General features: G+C 38.6%; 1 protein-coding gene across 6 annotated transcripts in view; it reads left to right on the forward strand.

Moving 5' to 3' along the window:
- Window positions 1–83: 83 nt before the first annotated feature.
- Window positions 84–20,418, forward strand: part of PIAS2 (protein inhibitor of activated STAT 2) — an 87,456-nt gene continuing 67,121 nt past the window's right edge. For 5 of the 6 annotated variants that reach the window (XM_090285560.1, XM_090285555.1, XM_090285556.1 and 2 more), the window contains exon 1: window positions 84–266. In XM_090285560.1, the coding sequence (XP_090141686.1) occupies window positions 243–266 (24 nt within the window). In that variant the 5' untranslated portion in view covers window positions 84–242. Of the gene's footprint in view, window positions 267–16,848; window positions 16,937–20,418 lie in introns of all 6 variants that reach the window. The other variant, XM_090285557.1, reaches the window with a different exon arrangement.

Raw genomic sequence — 20,418 nt, forward strand, 5'->3', positions numbered from 1 at the left:
GAAAGTGGGGGGCCAGGTGGGCGGGGCGCCAAGTGGGCGGGGCCGCGCGCGCCGGGGGCGGGGTCTTTGCCGGTCATGTGACGGGCCTGGTGGCGGCGGCGGCGGTGGCGGCCGCGCGTCTTCAGGGGCGCCCAGTGCAGGATGGTGCTGGAGGCGGCGGCGGCGGCCCTGGTGGCAGCGGCATCGTTGGCGGTAGCGGGAGGGGGTGCTGTGGCGAAAGCGGCGCCCGCGGGCGGTATAAAATGGCGGATTTCGAGGAGTTGAGGGTAAGCGGGCGACACGGGAATGAAGAGCGGAGGCCGCGGGGGAGGGGAGGGGAGGCGGGGAAGCCGTAACGTCGCCGGGCGCCACCTTCTTGTTACGCGGGGACGGGTTTGCGGAGCCCCGAGTCCCGGCCCGCCTACGACCCGGCGCCCTGGCGGTCTTGGGGGCGGAGAGAGGCTGCGGAGGGCCTGGGGCCCAGGGGCCGGGCCGTCCGTCCGTCGGGTGGAGGCTCCGCACACCTGACGCAGGGGGGACTGGGGCCATCCTTGGGAGGGGGAGGACACGACTTGCTCGTTATTTTAAGGGCCGAGGTGGAAAGCAGAATTTGCTTTTCCATCTTCGCGAGGGGTGTCAGTGTTGGTGGCGATTCCCAAGTCCACATGCTACTCACTTGGTGGGAGACTTGTTTTCTGAAACATGAAGTTGCGTTTAGGAATTCTTCTCTCTCCTCTTTGGCTGATGCTCCGGTTTAGTCAGATGTGTCACGAGAAGGTCCCCTTCCACCAGTGCTTTCTCAGCATCTTGGGGAGAAGCGTGGTTTTTGGGGGAAACCTGCCTTCAATATTCGGCCTTAACCTTGATATTTTCTTAGTGCCATGCTAAGAAATCTGCGAAGTCCGTGTTGTCATGAGGTTTGTTGGTACACTTGGCTTGCTCTTGAGGAAATACATTTTTCCTCCTAGTCTTAGAACAATATCACAACTTTATTGTTGATACCTTTGTATAGTAGAGGTTGAAATGGGGTGTGCTGGGGGTAGAATGGAAAGGATATTTTCCCCGGGACTGATAACCTTCCGAGTCCTCAACAAAACTGCAGTAAACAAGGCGGATATATTTTTTATGGCTCACTGAATTGCTGGCGACGGAACTGGAATACTTAAGGACGGAAATTCCAATTTTAAAAACAAAGTCAAAGTAGCGATGAATGTGAACTTGAAATTAAGTTAACTGCAAACCTTTTGCATAACATAGACGTATGATGTTAGGGTTACTTGAAATAAGAAGGGAAAGGAATCCGGTGAAAGATTAAGTTTTGTATGTTATTATTTTGACGAGGGATCGGGTCAGGGAAGGATGTTGGCTGGTTACTAGGGTGATGACGGTGGATATCAGCAAAAGAATATATTGGTGGTTGTGATCTAAAGAGAGATTGTTATAGTTTGCATAATGCCTGTTGTTTTCCCTCCTATTTAAAAACTTAATTAGTTCCCAGTAAAAAGTTTATTATGAATTAATGATCTTATGCCCTGTACTAGTTTATACAGGGAACCACGATAGTAGGTAAAAGGTGTTCATGAGGGTTTTAGTGTCTTAGATCCTTAGCTGTAGCACTTTAACACCTGTGGATCTTTTGAGGCAACCAGGCCTGAGCCTCACTTTTGTGAATTCATACATTAGGTTTAGGATGGGCTGAGAAGACCCAAGTTGAAGTTAAGTTTATTTTACCTGCAGTATTGTCTTAATTTTTGCATATGACAGATGTATACAACTTTTTCTCTTCTAAGATATTTTTGTTGATGAAAACTTTTCCAAGTCTTGTGTTATAATTTTATAGATGTTGGTCAAAGCTTAATAAAAAGCAGATAATTTATTTACTGGTATAGGGCAGAAAGGATGGTCAGCGCTTAGGTCGGAGTAGAACCAGAAACTGCGAAGTGGCTGGAAACCAAAGAAGCTTTTCTCCTTGTCTCTGCCCTCCCCACTCCCATTTCTTTTGTGTGTCAGATTCATCTTGTCTTTCTGTAAATCACACTTGTCTTTACTTCTCCCTGCACTTGATCATTCTGGTGGGTTGAGGGAAAGAAGAGGCAAGTTCTCTGTGAAGGGAAATTGTGGGCTGAACAGTCAAAGATAATTATAATAATCTGTCACATATTAGAAGCTTCACTGCGCTGGAGAAGAAATTATTCAATTCATCAGTTGCTTATTTACAGCACTTAATGTTGGAAGGAGTTTGCAGATTAACTAGTTTGCAAATTAACTACTTGTGAATTAATCTAAGAGCTGATGGCCTGGACCTCTGTTCACTGCCACCCTGCTTTCTAGTCTCGAGCACAGAGGTGGAGGTGAGGCAGAGTAGTTGGGGTTCTGAAGTCCGTCATCTCTTCTTCAGTCAGGGTGCCTTTTTCACCCTTGTCTTTCTCCTCCAGTTGCATAATTTCATGCTGGTGTTGCCCTTCAGCCTTCCTTAAAAGGCCCTTGCTGCAATTTAACCTGGTCAATCCAATTTCCCTACCTTTGCTCCACTAAAGTGTAGGGATAGAGGGGGTACTAGTGTAATAAGATTTTTTTAAAATGGTATCTCTTCTGTATTCTTCATCCCTTTTTGTGCCATTGAGCGTTTATTATCTCTGTGTGTGTCAAGAGGAGAGTGAATGTGTGAGTAAGTTTCTGGATGTGTATTTGGGCTAGTGAAAGAGCCAGTGATTATAACTTTCTTAATAGATACTGGTAAACCAGGCTTGCGTGTTTTAGTTCCTTAAACTGAGCAGGACTGGCCATCCTGGTAGCTTCAGGTGCTATTGGGTTTCAGAGGGAGAATGGGAAGTTAAGAGGGGTTTGAGGTTGGAGGTTCTCATTCCTCCTGCCCCCAACTATTGGACGAGGAAGTAGTCTAATAGATATGAATAGATATAACAGAATCTACCATGTAATTCAAGGCTACGAGTAGTATTAAAAGATAAACTGAGGCATTATTAGTTTAGGAATTTATTTGAGCAAAAAATCAGTTGGGCAGCAGCAGACTGGAAGTGGTTAGGAGCACTCAATAGGAGCTGGGGAAAAAACTTAGAAAAGGCAGAAACAAAGTAAGGAAATTATTGACTAGCTATAGCTTAAAACCCTAGTTGGCTTAGATTTTGGTTTTTTTATATACGTCCCCCAGCATTAGAGTCACCTTAATCACCTTATTTAATTAATTTAACAATTTCCCCCCTTTTGGTAATCATGTCATACATGAGAGTTTGACTAGAAACTTGGTATTAGCATCTCTTAGGCACCGTTAGAGTTAATTGCTCTGGTCTCATTGTGAAACTCATTTGTCATCCATGGAAGAATTGCTTATGCTATTTGTCCTGTTTATCTTGTTTCTGTTTCTGGGTAGTGATGAGAACATGATAATCGTCTCTTTTAATGAGGTTAGAGGGCATTCTTTCTTAGGCACATTTCTAGAATACTTACTCTTCAGGTTCTAAGTTGTGGAAGGTTTGACCGTCAGTGGGAGGTTCACAGAAAGCTTCCCTTATCTGGCAGGAAAGACCCTTTGGCATAATGCATTAAAGCTTTACAGTATTGAGTCATACCAGAATTTATGAGTACAGGAGACATATGGTTTTTTTATCATCAAAGGCATAGCTCTTCTTGTTACTATTTCATAAAGTGTTAATTTATGCTTTTGTATAGATCAGCGGTTCTCAACCTGTGAGTCGCAACCCCTTTTGGGGGTCGAACGACCCTTTCACAGGGGTCACCTAAGACTATTGGAAAACACATATATAATCCCTATGCTTTAATTATGTTCAATTTGTGACAATGAAAATACATCCTGCATATCAGATATTTACATTATGATTCATAACAGTAGCAAAATTAAAGTTATGAAGTAGCAACGAAAATAATTTTATGGTTGGGGGTCACCACAACATGAGGAACTGTACTAACGGGTTGCGGCATTAGGAAGATTGAGAACCACTGGTAGAGATGTTGGTCTAATTGCTGTCAAAACCAATGGTAGAACTTTCAGCTGGGGCAGTCCAATTCTGTTAACTTAGCTAGCTTTAGTTTAAAAAATTTTTTTATTTTATTTTTAGAGAGAGGGGAAGGGAGGGAGGAAGAGAGGGAGAGAAACATTGATGTGTGAGAGATACACTGAACAGTTGCTTCTTATATGCCCCCAACTGGGGACCTGGCCCACAACCCAGGCATATGCCCTGACCAAGAATTGAATCCATGACCTTTTGGTTTATGGGATGATGCTCTAGCCAACTGAGCCATACCAGCCAGGGCTTGATTTTGTCTTTTATATAGGTTATATATAATATGGCTAGAGTCAATCCTATAGAGTTTGTTCAAGTTGCATATTGGAGCAATTAACTACTAGCTAATGTAGCATCTGCTGGAGCATTTTCTTGAACTCAGGTTCTGTTTTTCTAGTATGAGCTTCAATTTTAATAATCACAGTTCAGTTAGGCAGTAGAATGGCAGAGAGCAGTTCATTTACTTGGGGCCCATTTTTGGTTGGGATTTCACTGGAAGTGAGGAACCCTTTCTGTTTCTTTAACATACCAAAGTCATATCTGCTGTCAGTATAAATGTTTACTGATTTTCCATTGGATAGCTAACAAGCTAAAGTGAAGCCTTGTTGTTCAGCTGGTTGAGTGTTGCTACAGCATATAGTGCTTGATCCTTCCCTTCTGCACTCATAGCATAGGACACGTGGATGAAGAGTATTACATCTGGGCTTTCCAGAGGTGTGTTTTGCAAGTGAGTGCAAGGGCTTAATAACCTTACAGCATGTCTACACAATTATGGTGATCTGTGCCATTGTCAGGCAAGGATAGCAGGGTTGAGCAGCTTGTAGTATAAAGATGGAGTTTAGAAGGTGGAAGGAGAAGGATCTCATAAGATGTTAGTCTGTTAGAACTTGATGTTGAATCTAATTAGAACTTGATAGACTCTCAACAACATGGGGTACTTTAAAGCATAAGTCATATCCTAAAATCCTGAATTCCACCAATTCAGCTGCTGTGGCTACTGCTTTCAGTTTAAATATGTTCTGATTATTGGGTCTAATTGTTAGTATAATTGGTGGGAGTTTGTTGTGGGCTAATTTTAATTGGCTAAAGGCTTGCTTATGGTTTTCTTCTCAGGGTAAGGGGTCTAGAATTGAGTTCCTTGTAAGTTCATAGAGAGGAGTTGTGATCAGAAAATAAATTGGAACCCTTGGTCTACAATACTCTGCAAGTCCAAGGAAACTCATTAACTGTCATTTACATGTGGGTCTGGGGAAGTTTCGGATACTAGTGTTCATTTTTTCAGGTGAGAGGGAAAAATGCCTTTTGCAGTCAAATCATGTCCTAAGTTGTGAACTTTTTTGAGAATTGGAGTTTTTCACTAGAGGCCTTGTGGCATTTACAAACTAATTGTTGTAATAGATGAATTGGATGTTTCCGAATCCTCCCTTGTAGAGGAACATAATAAGTTATCTACATATTGAATGAGTGTAGAGTATTTTAGGGAACTATAAAGTTGCCTGGTCTTGATGTTAAATGTGAGAAAAATAGGATGGGGCTTTAGTGTGCTCTGTGGCTTTACAGTCTAGGTGTACATACTGTTAGTTTCTCTAAGTGAAGGTAAATAAATACAGATTCTCCTTGTCAACTCGGATACTTAAAGAAAGAGCAGAACAAAGACCCACCACTGTGAACCATTTGAGTCTGTATGTACATTAGATAACAGGGTATTTGGAACTATAGGGAACCTTGGTAGCACAGTTTTACTAATCACATGCAGCAAATCCCCAACCTCACCCATCTGATTTTTAATGGGTAAGATCAGAGCTTTACAGGGACTAGTGCATGGAATTATAAGGCCTTGCTTAATTAAGTCTTCTGCAATTGGTAAGAGCCCCAGGATAGCTTCTGGTTTTAGTGGATATTGAGGGAGTTTAGGCAGGGGTTGGGAATGACCTATTTGGAACTCTTCATTTTACCTTTGTAAGAAGCCCGTAGGCATTCAGGCATTTCTGAGAGAAGAGAGCTTTCAGACTTGGTTAATTTCATCAGTTTTCATCAGTTCCTGATAGGGGACTCAAATGTTGGAAACTTTTAGTTTCAGGTAACAGCTAATAAGCTTAGTAATCAATGTGTGTGAAAAGCTGTTGGTTCAGGAACTGAAGGAATGACCCACCCTGACTCCAGGAGACCATAAGCAGTTCTACTTTTGTGCCTCAGGAGGCCTGCAAGCCATCAAGATGGTATCTGAGCCACTGTACTCCTGGGTGAGAGACCACTGCCCAGGACACAGATGAGAGAATGCTGCAGCTTTTATCTGATTAACTTTTTCCCTGAATTCCAAACCCCTTACCTACACTTCTTATAAAAAGGGTAGTTTGTAATGGAATTAAAGATGGCCTGTTAGTGCACAAATCCTCTGTCTTCTCCCCAACCATCTGAATAAAGTGCCTGTAGAGATTCAATCCCTGTCTCTGCTTATTGGGTCTGGTAGATGACAGGCAACATCTTCCGGTTTCATTACTGCGTGTAGAAATGCAGAGTAGCTCAGGTTCAGGGGAGTTAGGAAATTCTAAGATCATTTCTTCTGAGTTAAATTTTATGACTCCTCAATTTCGAAAGCAAATCTTGTCCTAACAGGTTTACTGGAGCAGAGTAACATAGAAGGAAAGTATGCGTCCCCAAAATGGCCCTAGTGTGATCTGGACTGGTTTAGACACAGGTACCCCTTTTTAAAAAATTGATTGTGTTATTACAGTTGCCCCAATTCTTTCCCCTTTGCCCCCCTTCATCCAGCATCTCCCACTCCCTCCAGTGATCCCCCCTCCTTTGTTCATGTCCATGGGTTATATAAGTTCCTTGGCAACTCCATTTCCTGTACTTGCTCTTAACATACTCATGCCTATTCTGTACTTACCAATTTGTACTTCTTAATCTCTTTATGCTTCCCCCTTCTCCTAGACCCTCCTCCCCACTGATCTCCATCCCAGTGTTCTCCATATCTATGATTCTGTTTCTGTTCTGCTTGTTTTTTTTTTTTTTGTTTTTTTTTTTAACTGTGTGGTTGCCTCTCACTTGCGCCCCCAACTGGGGACCTGATGTGCAACCTAGTAATGTGCCCTGACTGGGAATCGAACCAGCGACACTTGGCTCGCAGGCTGACGCTCAATCCACTGAGCCACAGCAGCCAGGGCTTGTTCTGCTTGTTTGCTTAGTTTTTTTTAGATTCACTTGTTGATATGTGAGTTTGTCATTTTAGTGTTGATAGTTTTGATCTTTTTCTTAAATGAGTCCCTTTAATATTTCATATAATAATGGCTTGGTGATGATGAACTCCTATAGCTTTACCTTTTTTGGGAAGCACTTTATCTGCCCTTCCATTCTAAATGATAACTTTCCTGGATAGAGTAATCTAGGTTGTAGGTCCTTGCTTTTCATCATTTTGAGTACTTCTTGCCAGCCCCTTCTTGCCTGCAAAGTTTCTTTTGAAAAATCAGCTGACATTCTTATGGGAACTCTTTTGTAGGTATTATCTGCTTTTATCTTGCTCTTTTTAAGATTCTTTATCTTGAACCTTTGGCATTTTAATTATGTTGTCTCTTGGAGTGGCCTCTGTGCACCCATCTAGTTTGGGACTCTGTGCTTCCCGGACTTGTATGTCTATTTTCTTCACCAAATTAGGGAAGTTTCCTTTCATTATTTTTTCAAATAGATTTCTAATTTCCTGTTCTTTTTTTCTCCTGGCACCTCTGTGATGTGAATGTTGGACCTCTTGAAGTTCTCTCAGAGGCTGCTTATACTATGCTTGTATTTTTTAATTCTTTTTTCTTCTTGTTCTGATTGGTGGTTTTTTTGCTTCCTGATGTTCAAAATCACTTAAAAAGATATTTGTTTAACCTCTACCTCATCTTCAGAGTGAAAAGGCAATTGAGGGATTAGTAGGTTCATAATATTCATGGAAAAATTGAAGGGAAGGCTCAGTCCCAGCAGTCAGGGTCAAGTTAGTGTATACTTTTATATTCACTGTCAGCTTGTTGCTTAAGTTTGTCGTTGGTCTTCTGTAAAGAATCTTTTAAAAGTGGTAATTTTTGTTACATTTAGTTTCTTAGAAGTTTCTGTATACCAATAAATGCATTCCATTGTTTTGGGGAAATTCAGGACCCTTTTTTCTCTAGAGCATCTCATAAGTGGATAAGCTTACCTAAGTTAGAAGTTCCCTACTGTGGCCACTGTAATTCAGGGTTATTATTATCTTTAAAGATTTTATTTACTTTTAGAGAGAGGAGAAGGGAGGGAGAAAGATGAAGAGAGACATCGATGTACAAAAGAAATGTTTTTCGTTTGCCTCTTGCATGCCCCCAACCGGAGACCTGGCCTGCAACCCAGGCATGTGCCTAGACGAGGGATTGAACCAGTGACCTTTTGGTTCACAAGCTGGTGTTCAATCTACTGAGCCACATCAACCAGGGCCAGGATTCTTTTTGGTAAGGTTTACCCACTGGTTCAGAAATTCACAGGTTTGTCCTGGCCCGTAGCTCAGTTGGTTAGAGTGTTGTTCCAGTATGCCAAAGGTTGCAGGTTCAATCCCTGCTCAGGGCACATGCAAGAATCCACCAATGAATGGATAAATAAGTGGAACAACAAATCGACGTTTTCTCTTTTTTCTCTCTTTTTGTTCCTCTCTACCCCTTTTTTCTCTCTCCAAAACCAGTAAATTAAAAAGAAAAAAATAAAGAAAAACAGGTTCTGGACTCATAGATTTTATACATACAGATAGCCAGAAGTCCCAGATGGAGGACTCTCAAGATTGTGTGGACTCAGAGGAACCCATTTTTTTCTTCCCAAGATCTTGTACTGAATCCAGTCCATTTTAAGTTGGACTGGACCCAGTCTAGTTTCATTTAAGTCTGCCAACCCCAAACCCAGTCATGAGATAGAAATGCTCAAATAAATTTGAAGAACTCATTAAAACATGAAAACCATGGAGCTCAGATTTGAGTGGTACTTACCTGTGACTTCCAGATGCACTGGGAAAGCTGTGGATTCACTGGGCTCAGTGGATACCCTCACCAGTTTGCTCGTTGCTTTGGGGGGTTGTTGGGGGGGGGGGCGGGATCTTCTTCGGGTCCTGAATCTGACACCAGAAATGTTAAAAGATAAACTGAGGCATATTAACAGTTTTGGGAATTTATTTGAGCAAAACTTGATGTGAATTGGGAAGTGCCAAACTGGAACTGGGTAGGAGCTGGAAAAAAAACTTTTTATAGAGAAAAGGTGAAGGCAAGGCAAGGAAGTGATTGCCTAGGTATAGCTTAAACCCTAGTTGGCAGTTTGTGATTGTTATCCTTAGGCTTTGCTTTCATAACCTGGAGTTGTTTAGAGGCTTAGATTTTGGTTTACTACTATAGGCGTTGCTTGCGGCATTTGAGCCACTTCAGTCTAATGGGCTCCTTGTTTAATTTAACAGTAGGTACTGGTTAATTTAACAGAAGATCTTTTATATTAAGAGTCTTAAGTAATTTTTTAATAGAAGATTTTCTTTCTAGAAAGCTTGAGTGTTTGGTTCCTTACACCTAGCAGGACTTGCGATTCTGGTAGTTTCAGGTGCTGTTGAGTTGGAGAGAAAGAGTGAGAAGTTAAGGGGAAATTTGAAATTAGAGGTCCTCATCCCTCTTATCCCCCAACTATTGGGCCAGGAAATAGTCTAATAGATATGAGATGTAACAGAATGTACCACATGATTCAAAGCTGTTAAGGGACACAATTAAAATCTCCAGGAGGACTTCAGTTGATAGAGCTCATGTCTATGAAAGCACATTCAAAACTAAATACAGTTAGTTGACTCTTGAACAATGCAAGGCTTAGGGGCTCTAACCTCTGTGTAGTTGGAACTTTGTATGTCTTTTGACTCTACAGTTTGCCCTTTCAGTATATGGATTCAACCAACCACAGATCAAAAACAGTATTTCTTTTTTTATCCATTAGTTCATTTATTCTTTCTTCCATCAATTCATTATTTAACATATTTACTGAGCACTTTAAAAATTATTTTTATTTTTCGATTTGTTTACTTTCGGTATTATTTTTTTATTGATTTCAGGTGTACATCTTTGTGGTTAGACAATCGTATACTTTACATAGTGTTTCCCTCTATATTTCCAGTCCTCGACCCCGGCACCATACGTGGTTACCATGTTATTATTGACTATATTCCCTATGCTTTACCTATATCCCCATGACTATTTTGTAACTACCAATTTGTGCTGCTTAATCTCTTCACCACTTTCACCCAGTTGGCCAATCTTCCTCCCCTCTGGCAGCCACTGTTTTGCTCTCTGTGTCTATGCTTCTGTTTCAATTTTGTTTGTTTTTTTATTTTGTTCTTTAGATTCTACATGTAAGTGAAATCATATGGTACTTGTCTTTCTCTGACTGACTTATTTCACTGAGCGTAATACACTCTAGGTCCATCTGTGTTGTCACAAATGGTAAGATTTCATTCTTTTTTATGGCCATATAATATTTCACTGTATATGTGTACCACAGCTTTTTTATCCATTTCTCTATTGATGGTCACTTGGGTTGATTACATATCCTGGCTATTGTAAATAATGCTGCAATGAATATAGGGGTGCATATATTCTTTTTAATTAGTGTTTGTTGTTGTTGTTTTTCAGATAGATCCCCAGCTGAAATCTCTGGGTCATAAGGCAGTTCCGTTTTTAATTTTTTGAGGAAATTCCATACTGCGAAAACAGTATTTTCAGTCTTTGGTTGGAAAACTGCAGTTGGTAATGTGAAAATACTGTTTTTGATCTGTGTTTGGTTGAATCCACAGATGTGAAACCCATGGATACGAAGGGCCAACTTTATTTATTGAAAAATAATTCCATGTGTAAGTTGACCCTCACAGTTCAAACCTGCATTATTCAAGGATCAACTGTATTTAAATTAAAAGGAAGTAGATAATTTCTAATAGTTAACCAGATGTTCTTACCTGTAGTAGACACTTTGACATTTGTTTGCTCCTCAGGTCTATTCCCTACCTCTGGTAAACAAACATGAATATCTTTTCTGTTAAAACTTATATTTTTCTAAGTATAGCATTCTTCAGATGTTTATCTTTTCTCAGCATATTTGCCTTTGTTTTTCCGGACTGGATGTTAGTCTTTAAAAAAAAATTTTTTTAATTGAGATGTAATTCACATACCATAAAATTCAGCCTTTTAAAGTATTCAGTTCAGCGGTTTGGTCTGTTGGCAGAGTTGTGCAGCCTCCGCCACCATCTGATTCCAGACCTTTTTGTCCTCCCCAGAGAAACCCTGTACTCATTGCAGCGACTCCCTGGACCTTCTTCCCCAGCCCTCAGTTTTCACTAAACTACTTTCTGTCTCTTTGGATTAGCCTGTTCTGGACATTTCATAGAAATAGAATCATAAACATGGCCTTTTGTGTCTGGCTTCTTTCATTTAACAGCCTTTGCAAGGTTCATTCATGTTGTAGTATACATTATTCCTTTTTATGGCCGAATAATATTCTGTAACATTTTGTTTATCCAGTCACGAATTTATGTACATTTGGGTTGTTTACTTTCATCTATAGATGTTTAAATTTTGTGTGCACATGTTTTTATTATTTTTATTTTATCCTCACCGAAGAACATTTTTTCATTGCTTTTAGAGAGAGGGGAGGTGAAGGAGGGGGAGTGGAGAAAAAGAGAGAGAAAGAAAGAAAGGGAAAGGGAAAAGAAAGGAAAAGGAAAAAGAAAAAGAAAAACATCGATCAGTTGCCTCCTTATACTTGCCCTAACTGGGAATGGAACTGTTACGGGAGAAACTTGGTTCTTGCTAATGCAGTCAAGAATTATAAATCAGCAAATCTATTTGCATGCAAGCAGGGTGTTTTGGTAATTCGTTCTCATAGAAGAGAACGGGCCTGGCTAAGGTGGAGGTGAAAGGCATAGATTCATGACAAGCAGGGTAAGGGTGGCAAAAGTAAGAGTGACCAAAGGCTGGGGCGGCAAGCACATCCCAGGTCCTTTGTTCTGAGAACTTAACTAGTTGGCGGGAGGATGGTGAAAAAGTTATATATTGATTGACAGGTAAAGGTGGTGCCAGCTTCCCTCGGTAGGGGGCGGGGGGATGTGACTATCCACACTTAAGTATGGGTGGGGGTTTGTTAGCCCAAATCCTTATCTTGCTCCAGATTCCATTTGTTCATCTTGTTGTAAAACAGATACCTGACAGGAGGCAGTTAGTTAAATTTGAGACAATCACCCAAAGTTATTTATGGGTTCTTTCTGTAAGCATTAGGGACTCCCTTGTAAAATAGATAGGACCAGAGGTAGGCAATTAACCAAGTTGTTTTATGGGCTTCTTCCTCTGGCCCTGTGAACCCTTTTCCAACCTTTCAGGCCTTGAGATGAGAAAGCACATTTTCAAAGGCTTTCTCCCAGATAGCGGAGACACTATACATAGAATTTCAAGGACTGCCCTCCTCCCGTGTTAGCATGGTGTTTCCTGTGATGTTGGAACACTTGGCAATATTATCGGACCAGGCTCAGGGCTGCTGAGTTAGTGGGTGAGACATGTGTCCCTCCTCCTCACTGTCTTGATTTGCTATCCATTCTACCTAACAGAACCCACGATCTTTCACTCTGCAGGACGACCCTCCAACCAACTGAGCCACAAGAGCCAGTACTTCATTTTAATTTTTAAATTTTTATTTATTGATTTTAGAGAGAGAGGAGGTGGGGAAAGAGGGACAGAGACAGAGACAGACATTGATATGTTAATTCACTTATTTATGCATTCGTTAATTGATTCTTGTATGTGCTGACTGGGGCTGGAACCCATAACTTTGGTGTATTGGGATGATTCTCTAACCAACTGAGCTACCTTGCTGGGGCTGGACATATATTTTTAATTCTCTCGGATAGTTACCTAGGAGTGCTATCCTGGGTTATGTGGTAGCTCTGTGTAAGGTTTTAGGGAACTTCCCATAATGTTTTCCAAAACTGCTGTACCATTTTATATTTCCACCAGCCGTGTATTAAGGGCTCTAATTTTCCCACATCCTGGTTCGCATGGATGTGATGTAGTGTCTCACTGTGGTTTAGATTTGCATTTCCCTGATGATTAATGATATTGAGCATCTTTTCATATGCTTACTGGCCATTTGTATAGCTTTAGAGAAATGCCTGTTCAAATTTTTTGCCCATTTTTAAAATTGAGGTTTTTTAAAAAATTAAGTTTAAGTTCTTTATTCTAGATACAAGTTCTTTATCAGATATATGATTTGCCCATATTTTCTCCCTTTTTGTGGACTGTCTTTTCACTTTCTTGATAGAGTACTTTGAAGCACAAAAGTTTTTTTTTTTTTTTTTTTTTTTTTTCCCCCACTGTGTGGTTGCCTGTCACTCGCGCCCCCAACTGGGGACCTGATGTGCAACCTAGTCATGTGCCCTGACTGGGAATCTAACCGGCGGCACTTGGCTTGCAGGCCGACGCTCAATCCACTGAGCCACGGCAGCCAGGGCTTTGAAGCACAAAAGTTTTAACTTTGATAAAGTTTATCTAACTTTTTTCTTTGTTGATTTTGACGTCAAGTCTAAGGAACCATTGCCTAACCCAGTCATAAAGATTTATGTCTATTTTCATCTAAGAGGTTATATTTATAGTTTTAGCTTTTTAGGTGGTTGATCCATTTTGGGTTAATTTTTTTTATGGTGTAAAGTAGGGATTAGTTTTCCCAGCCCTGTTTTTTTTTAAAGATAATCCTTTCCCCATTGAGTTGTCTTGACAGTCTTTTTATTTAGCTACCTCAGCATAAGGAATTCAAAAGGTGAATTGAAGTAAAAGTGTTAAGTGGAATCAATTAGTATCATAGTCCAAAGTATTTTCTATGAATACTCATTTCGAATCCCCTAGTAACACAAATTTTTTCCTAGACTTTGTGGAAAAATGGTTTGAAACTAAGTGTTGTTGGTTTTATTTATTTTTATTTTTTTGATTTTGCAGAGAACAGTATAAACCTAACATTTAGAGCTCTCGCATTTCCTTATCCATATAAGTCAGCAAATGCAAATCTTTATTATGTCACAGAATGTATATATATATTTTTGGTATTTGCAAGAATATTGACTTTATGACATTGAACAGATTTTAATAACATTTTGTATTGTTTCCATTTCTCTTTTTTTAAAAATGAAAGCAGTGCTTGTGAAGACAGTGCAGAAAAATCCCAAAAGTAAATGTCCTTCATTCCCCACTAAGTCCCACTCCTGATAAAACTGCCATAAACTGTTTCCATTTAAAAAATTTTTTTTAGGTTAATTCCAAAACTCAAAATACCAGCAAATCTTTCTGTATCTTAATTTTTCTTTCAACACTAAACAGTATCTGTTGCTTGACTTTCTAGTAGATATAAAGTTTAGGTCATTATGTTTTCCACTTTGCTTCTAATTCTACTCTTGTATTTTTTGTTCTGTTTTGGTATTGATTATTTTTAACTTTTTGCAGTAGTTAAATTTCTGTTTCTTGGCCTATTAGTTTTAGGCAATACCTCTTCAGTTCCAAGCACTTAACACCCATCTGTTTCTCTTTGTTTCTCCTACCTCCACACTTCCTCTCCTTCCAGCCTTAATTTTCTATTTCATTGTCAAGATATATATCACTTATATTAAGGTTTATAACTTTTCTACATTCTACATTTTTCTGTGTTTCTAAAAGGGATTCTAGAAATCCAGTACTAATAACCAGCCTTTGTAGTATAAATATATCACTGTAGAACCAAGTAGTGTGGAGCTGTAGAAGAAATTCTTTTACTAAACCTGTGCTCCTTAAAAGAGAAACATAACAGACTCCTGCTTGAGTGAAAAGAGCTCATGATGAATATTATTTTTTGAATTTGGTATTACAATGTGTTCTCATCTTGTAGCCACTGAATTTTTCTTGAACGTAGGCTTTCTGGAACCCCAGCTTTCCTTTCCTAACTTGGGCAGCTTGCTTTCTAGATGTGCTAATACAGCGGTTATCCTGGGATTACTTTACAGTGCACTCCTGGATCAGGGCTATTATTTGGATCCCATGTCTTTTTTTCTTTTAATTCCTTTTTTCTTTTTTTTTTTTACTGTTATATAATTGTGAGTAGTTGTTTTAGAAAGGGTATACTGGTGATAAACTTCGTAATTTTTTGAATGTTTGAAATGGCTTGCCTTTGTTTCTGATAGAAAGTTTAGATATAGAATTTTAACCTGGTAATATAATTTTTCCCTCTGAATTCTGAAAGCTTTGCTCTAGCAATTTAAAGCACCCAGCACTGCAAATAGAGGTCCATTGCAAATATGGTGGTTATCCTTTTGTAGTAACCTCATTTACAGTCTTCAGGATGATCTCTTTACCTTTGGTCTGCTCAGTGTGTTTAGTTGTAGGCTTTTCGTTCCTTCTGGTGGGTACTTTTTCAGTTCTAAGACTCCTCAGTTCTAGGAAATTATCTTCTATGATAATTTCTTCCCTCCTTTTCTCTCAGACTCTTGACAGGTAAATGTTGGACTTCCTAAATTGAAGCTTTATTTGTTTATTACACTCTGGGAGAGTTCCTTGACTTTGTCTTTGAACTTTTCTGTAGAACTTATTTCAGTAATTATATTTTTAATTTATAAGAGCTTTATCCTCTCTCTGTTCCTCCCTCATTCCTTCCTTCCTTTCTGAGTGTCATGTATGTCGATTGTTCATTCCCGTCCACTAGCAAAATAATAAAGTTCCAGCTGCTCCATGTCCTTTCTTGTCCACTCCTTTGGTTTTAGACATGTTGGTGAATATTTAGTAGTTTTAATTTGTTTTCCCATATTCCCCTAATAAGTAATGATATTAAACCCTTTTTGATAGATCTACTGGCCATTTGGGCATCTTTTGTGATGTGGATTGCGAAGATTTTTGCCCATTTTTATATCGGACCATCTGTCTTCTGCATACTTATTTGTAGTTCATAATATATCCTGAATACCGCTCTTACAGGTTGTTTTGCAAATAGCTTCTCATTTCCCCAGCCCTGTAAGTGTATTCAGAGCTCTGCTTGGCTTCTCAACCTATCCATTGCCCTTTTCCCATTGGCAAATATCTCCAAGGGAAAAGAGGCATCCAGTGTTCTGGGCTTCCCTTCCTTCCACAGTTCTTGGCCTCTCGGGTCCTGCTGCCTTTGTAGTACTTTGTGCCTTCAAACAGATGTGTTTTATGTTCGTTCAGTTTTTAGTTTTTCACAGGAAGGGTTGGTTTGAAAGTCTAGTCATTAGGAGACACGGAAGTGGGCCAAGTCCTCCTGCCTTGTTGTTCTTCAGGGAGCTTCTTGTCTATTGGCTTCTCCATATTATTTTAGAGTCATCTCTTTAAGTTATGTAGATATACACACAGCCTGCTGGGATTTTGATGGGAAATACATTGGAGAAAGTTAACTTTCTGTTACTAACTTTTTAAAACCATGAACACTGTAATGTCCATTTTTACATCTTCTACAATGTCTCTCAATAAAGTTTTATGATTTTCTTCAAATAAACTATTACAGGTATTTGTTAGATTTATTGCTAGGCGTTTCATGTTTGTATCAAATCATAAATGGTGTTTTTTTTATCATTACATTTTCTGTCTTGTTGGTGTATAGAAGGAAAATTTGACTTTGTATAACAATCTTGCTATAGTCCTAATTGTGATAAACTCTCTGTAGAATTCTTTTGGATTTTCTGTGTAGACAGATCTATCTGTGAATAATGACCTCTTTGTTTCCTCCTTTCCAATTCTTATGCTTTTTTTTTTTCTTTTTTTTCTTTTTTCTTTTCTTGTCTTAATGTGCTGGCTAGGATCTCCAGTACAATGTTGAATAGAAGCGGTGATGGGTCATCGTGATCTTGTTCCTGATTTTAAAGGAAATGCTTTCAAAGTTTCACAGTTAAGTATGATGCTTGCTGTAGGTTTATTGTAGATAATCTTTTCAGGTTAAGGATGTTCCTTTCTATTATTTGTTTGCTAATTTTTTAAAAATGGATTTTGAATTTTATCAGAAGCCTTTTCTGCATCTTTTGAGAGGATCGTGTTTTTATTCTGTTAATATTTTTCCTCTGTGATCTCTTAACCTGGTGAAATACATTAATTGATTTTCTAATATTTAAATCAGCCTTGTGTTTCAAGTAAAGTCAACCGTGAACTGTCTCTTTTTATTTGACTCAGGTTAAAGATAGTTAATTCAGGATTTTTGCTTCTAATAATGTATAATAATTGACTTATAATTTAAAATATATATACTTTTCCTCTTTCTTCTGGAAGAGTTGATGTAAGATTAGAATGATCTGTTTCTTAAGTGTTGGGTGGAACTCCCTTGTAGAATCGTTACTGGTGTTTTCTTTGTTGGGACACTTCTTAACCATTGTTTTAATTGCTTTGGTTGTAGGACTGTTCTTATTTTCAATTTTCAGACTGGTTTTAGTAGATTATATTTTTATAGAAAAGTTGTCCATTTCATCTGTTTTCTTGAACTTATAGCATTAATTTGTTAATCTAATTTTGTAGTAACTGTAATGTTCCTCTTATCTTTTTAAAAAGCGTTCTTTTCCTTGATCAGTGTTAAAAGATAAAAGCCTGTCAATTTTTAAAGACTTCAAAGAATCAAGTTTTTGTCTTATAAGCTCTTAAATGTATCCTTCCCCATTTTATTTATTCCTGCTCATGTTTTTCCTTTTATTTCCTTTGGTTTTATTTCTGTTCTTTCTTAAGTTGGACACCTTGCTTATTTTCAGAATTTTACCATAGACATTTAAGACCAGGAATTTCTATGTATTGCTTTCCCTGCATCATACAAATTTTATTGGGCAGTATTTTCATTATTTTCTCATGTGAATATCTATTTTCTTCTGTGAATTCTTTATAATTTATTAAAAAAATTTTTTTCAAACCAAGAGGTGTTCCTCTAGTTATTGATGTGTAATTGTGTTGTGGTGAGGCGACATGATCTGTATATCAGTCCTTTGGAATGTATTGAGACTGTGTTGTCAGTGTTTATAGCTTTTGTTTGTACTCGAAGAGAAGGTGTACTTTCTAATTTTGGTGTGAAGATTTATATATATCCAGTAGTTAGGTTTGTTAATTATCTTGTTCAAATCATATATCTTCGTTTTTAGAGAGTAGAGTATGCTAATCTTTTACTAGAATGATGTCTTTTCCCCTATAGTTCTGTCAGTTTTTAAAGTATATTTTAAACTGGGTATGTGATTTTACAGGAATGCTAGGCCTGCTCTGAACTCTGAAATGGGTAGTGGTTATGTATTGGAGTATCTTTCTAAAGTTTGCATAGTTTCCCTATGGTATCAGCTCGGTTATCTTTTGATTACATATCTGGTGGTTTTTCTTTACTCATCCCTTCTTATAAATGAAGATGTAGTTTTAATGTTACAGTTGGGACAGGCAATATTAATAATGTGATTTAGCAGTTTACTTCAGTAGCTCCTCTCCCTACACCATATTATACAGATAATAGATGGAGGATCTACAAAGTTTGTATTGGTCTTTACCATGACTTCCAGCCTATTAGAGCTTCCCCAAATTCTGGGCTATTTTTGACTATTTCCATCTCATGTTTAAGAGTTGAAGGGCAGTCTCTGGGAAATATTTTTACTCATTGGTTATCACTTGTAACTGTCATATTTACTTGTTTGACAAGTTGTTTTCTAAATGAAGCACATTTAACTTTCCTTCACTCCTATATATAATATTCCAATTACATAATGTCCCAGGTTTCAAATATTTTAATAATTTTATTATATAAATTTGATAAATAAGGTTGCTTTAAAGTCCGAGTTTTAATTTACATTGACTTTTCTTCAGAAATCCAGATTATGTATATTTTTAATTTTGATTTAATTTAATTTTTTTTAAAGATATTATTTATTTTTTGAGAGAGGGGAAGGAAGGAAGGAAGAGAGGGAGAGAAACATCAATGTGTGGTTGCCTCTTGCACACCCCCAACCAGGGACCTGGCCCACAAGCCAGGCATGTGCTCTGACCGGGAATCGAACCAGCATCTCTTTGGTTTTCAGTCCGGCGCTCAATTCACTGAGCCACACCAGTGAGGGCTATTTTTTAAATATCAAACACCAACATATTTTTTGTAGTTCAGAGATTTTCCTTAAAGTCACTTGGCAAGCATTTATTGAGATATTCCCCTGTATAGAGCATATAGCAATCATAACTGAAGTATTAGAGGCAGATCTTGGAAGGAAGCAGGATGGATTGGATAAAATCCACTTAAAAAAATTGGAGAACAAGAGCTGAAATTCATTCTTGCTGGTATCACTAGCAGGCTCTCTTTACCTGGTGACAGCTGAAACTTGGTTGAAGACTGAGTTAAGCAATTAAAATAAGCATCACTTTAGGAAGAAATGGGCTCCAGTGAGGTTTGCCAAAAAATATATTCATAGAATTTGACTTAGTAAACTCCTTAGGGAATATCTTAATAGTAAATGCTAAATAAAGATCAATTTTGTTGTTGTTGTTTGTTTTTAAATATAAATTGATGGCCAGAGGCCTTAAGTGACTTTCCCAAGGTGACCTGAGTCTTGATGCAAGGACTTGATGTGCATACAGCTACTGACAGCTGCTGTAAAGTTTTCCACAGGACACCCTTGATTCTCAAAGCTGTCGCCTTTGGGAGTGCCTTACAGTACTTTATCTTTTGCAGCATTTTGCAAGCAGACTGTCCTGTCTGCTTTTGTTTTCTTGGTCCCTTTCCAAACTCTAGGGGATTTCTTTTTTGAACAGAATCTTTGAATTCCACATTTATAGTTCTAAGCTTTTATATCTTTCTTCCTTTTTGTTTGTGTACTAATAGAGCCATTTGCATTAGCATTCTCTGCCAGATAAAGTTATCATTGTAAGTAAGTGAAATGAGACCTCCCAGAAATTCCTTTTTGAGAGCCTTCTGTCAATTCTGTAAAACAGGTTTTCTTAAAACGAAGACTACCTGAAAATGATCGGAAGAATGGAAGCAAAGCAGTAAATTCCTAGTTTGATTTCTTTAGAAAGAATCACAGATACCTTGTTTCTCATGACTGCCTTTGTTGTTGTTAGTGTTCTTCGTGATTTAATATTGCTTATATGTATTGTAATATGAGCACACTTCAATTGAAGAAATCATTAGGATTGGGGACTTTAGGGAAGATACATTGCATGCCTTTCTTGTTTGGGAAGACACTTCCTTGAAAAGCTATATCATAGTCCTTTTTATGTATTGAAACCTTGAATAAACTGTAAACGGGTATGTCATGAGATAGGCCAAGAATTTTCTTGTTTTCCAACCTTTTTTTTCCCCCCTATCATGTCCGTAACGTGGGGGTAAGATAAATAAAGTCATCTCGACACATGGAGGAAATGAAATGAGT

The sequence above is a fragment of the Furipterus horrens genome, unplaced genomic scaffold, assembly GCF_987537825.1.
Source record: "Furipterus horrens unplaced genomic scaffold, mFurHor1.1.pri manual_scaffold_8, whole genome shotgun sequence".
NCBI classification, from domain to species: Eukaryota; Metazoa; Chordata; class Mammalia; order Chiroptera; family Furipteridae; genus Furipterus; species Furipterus horrens.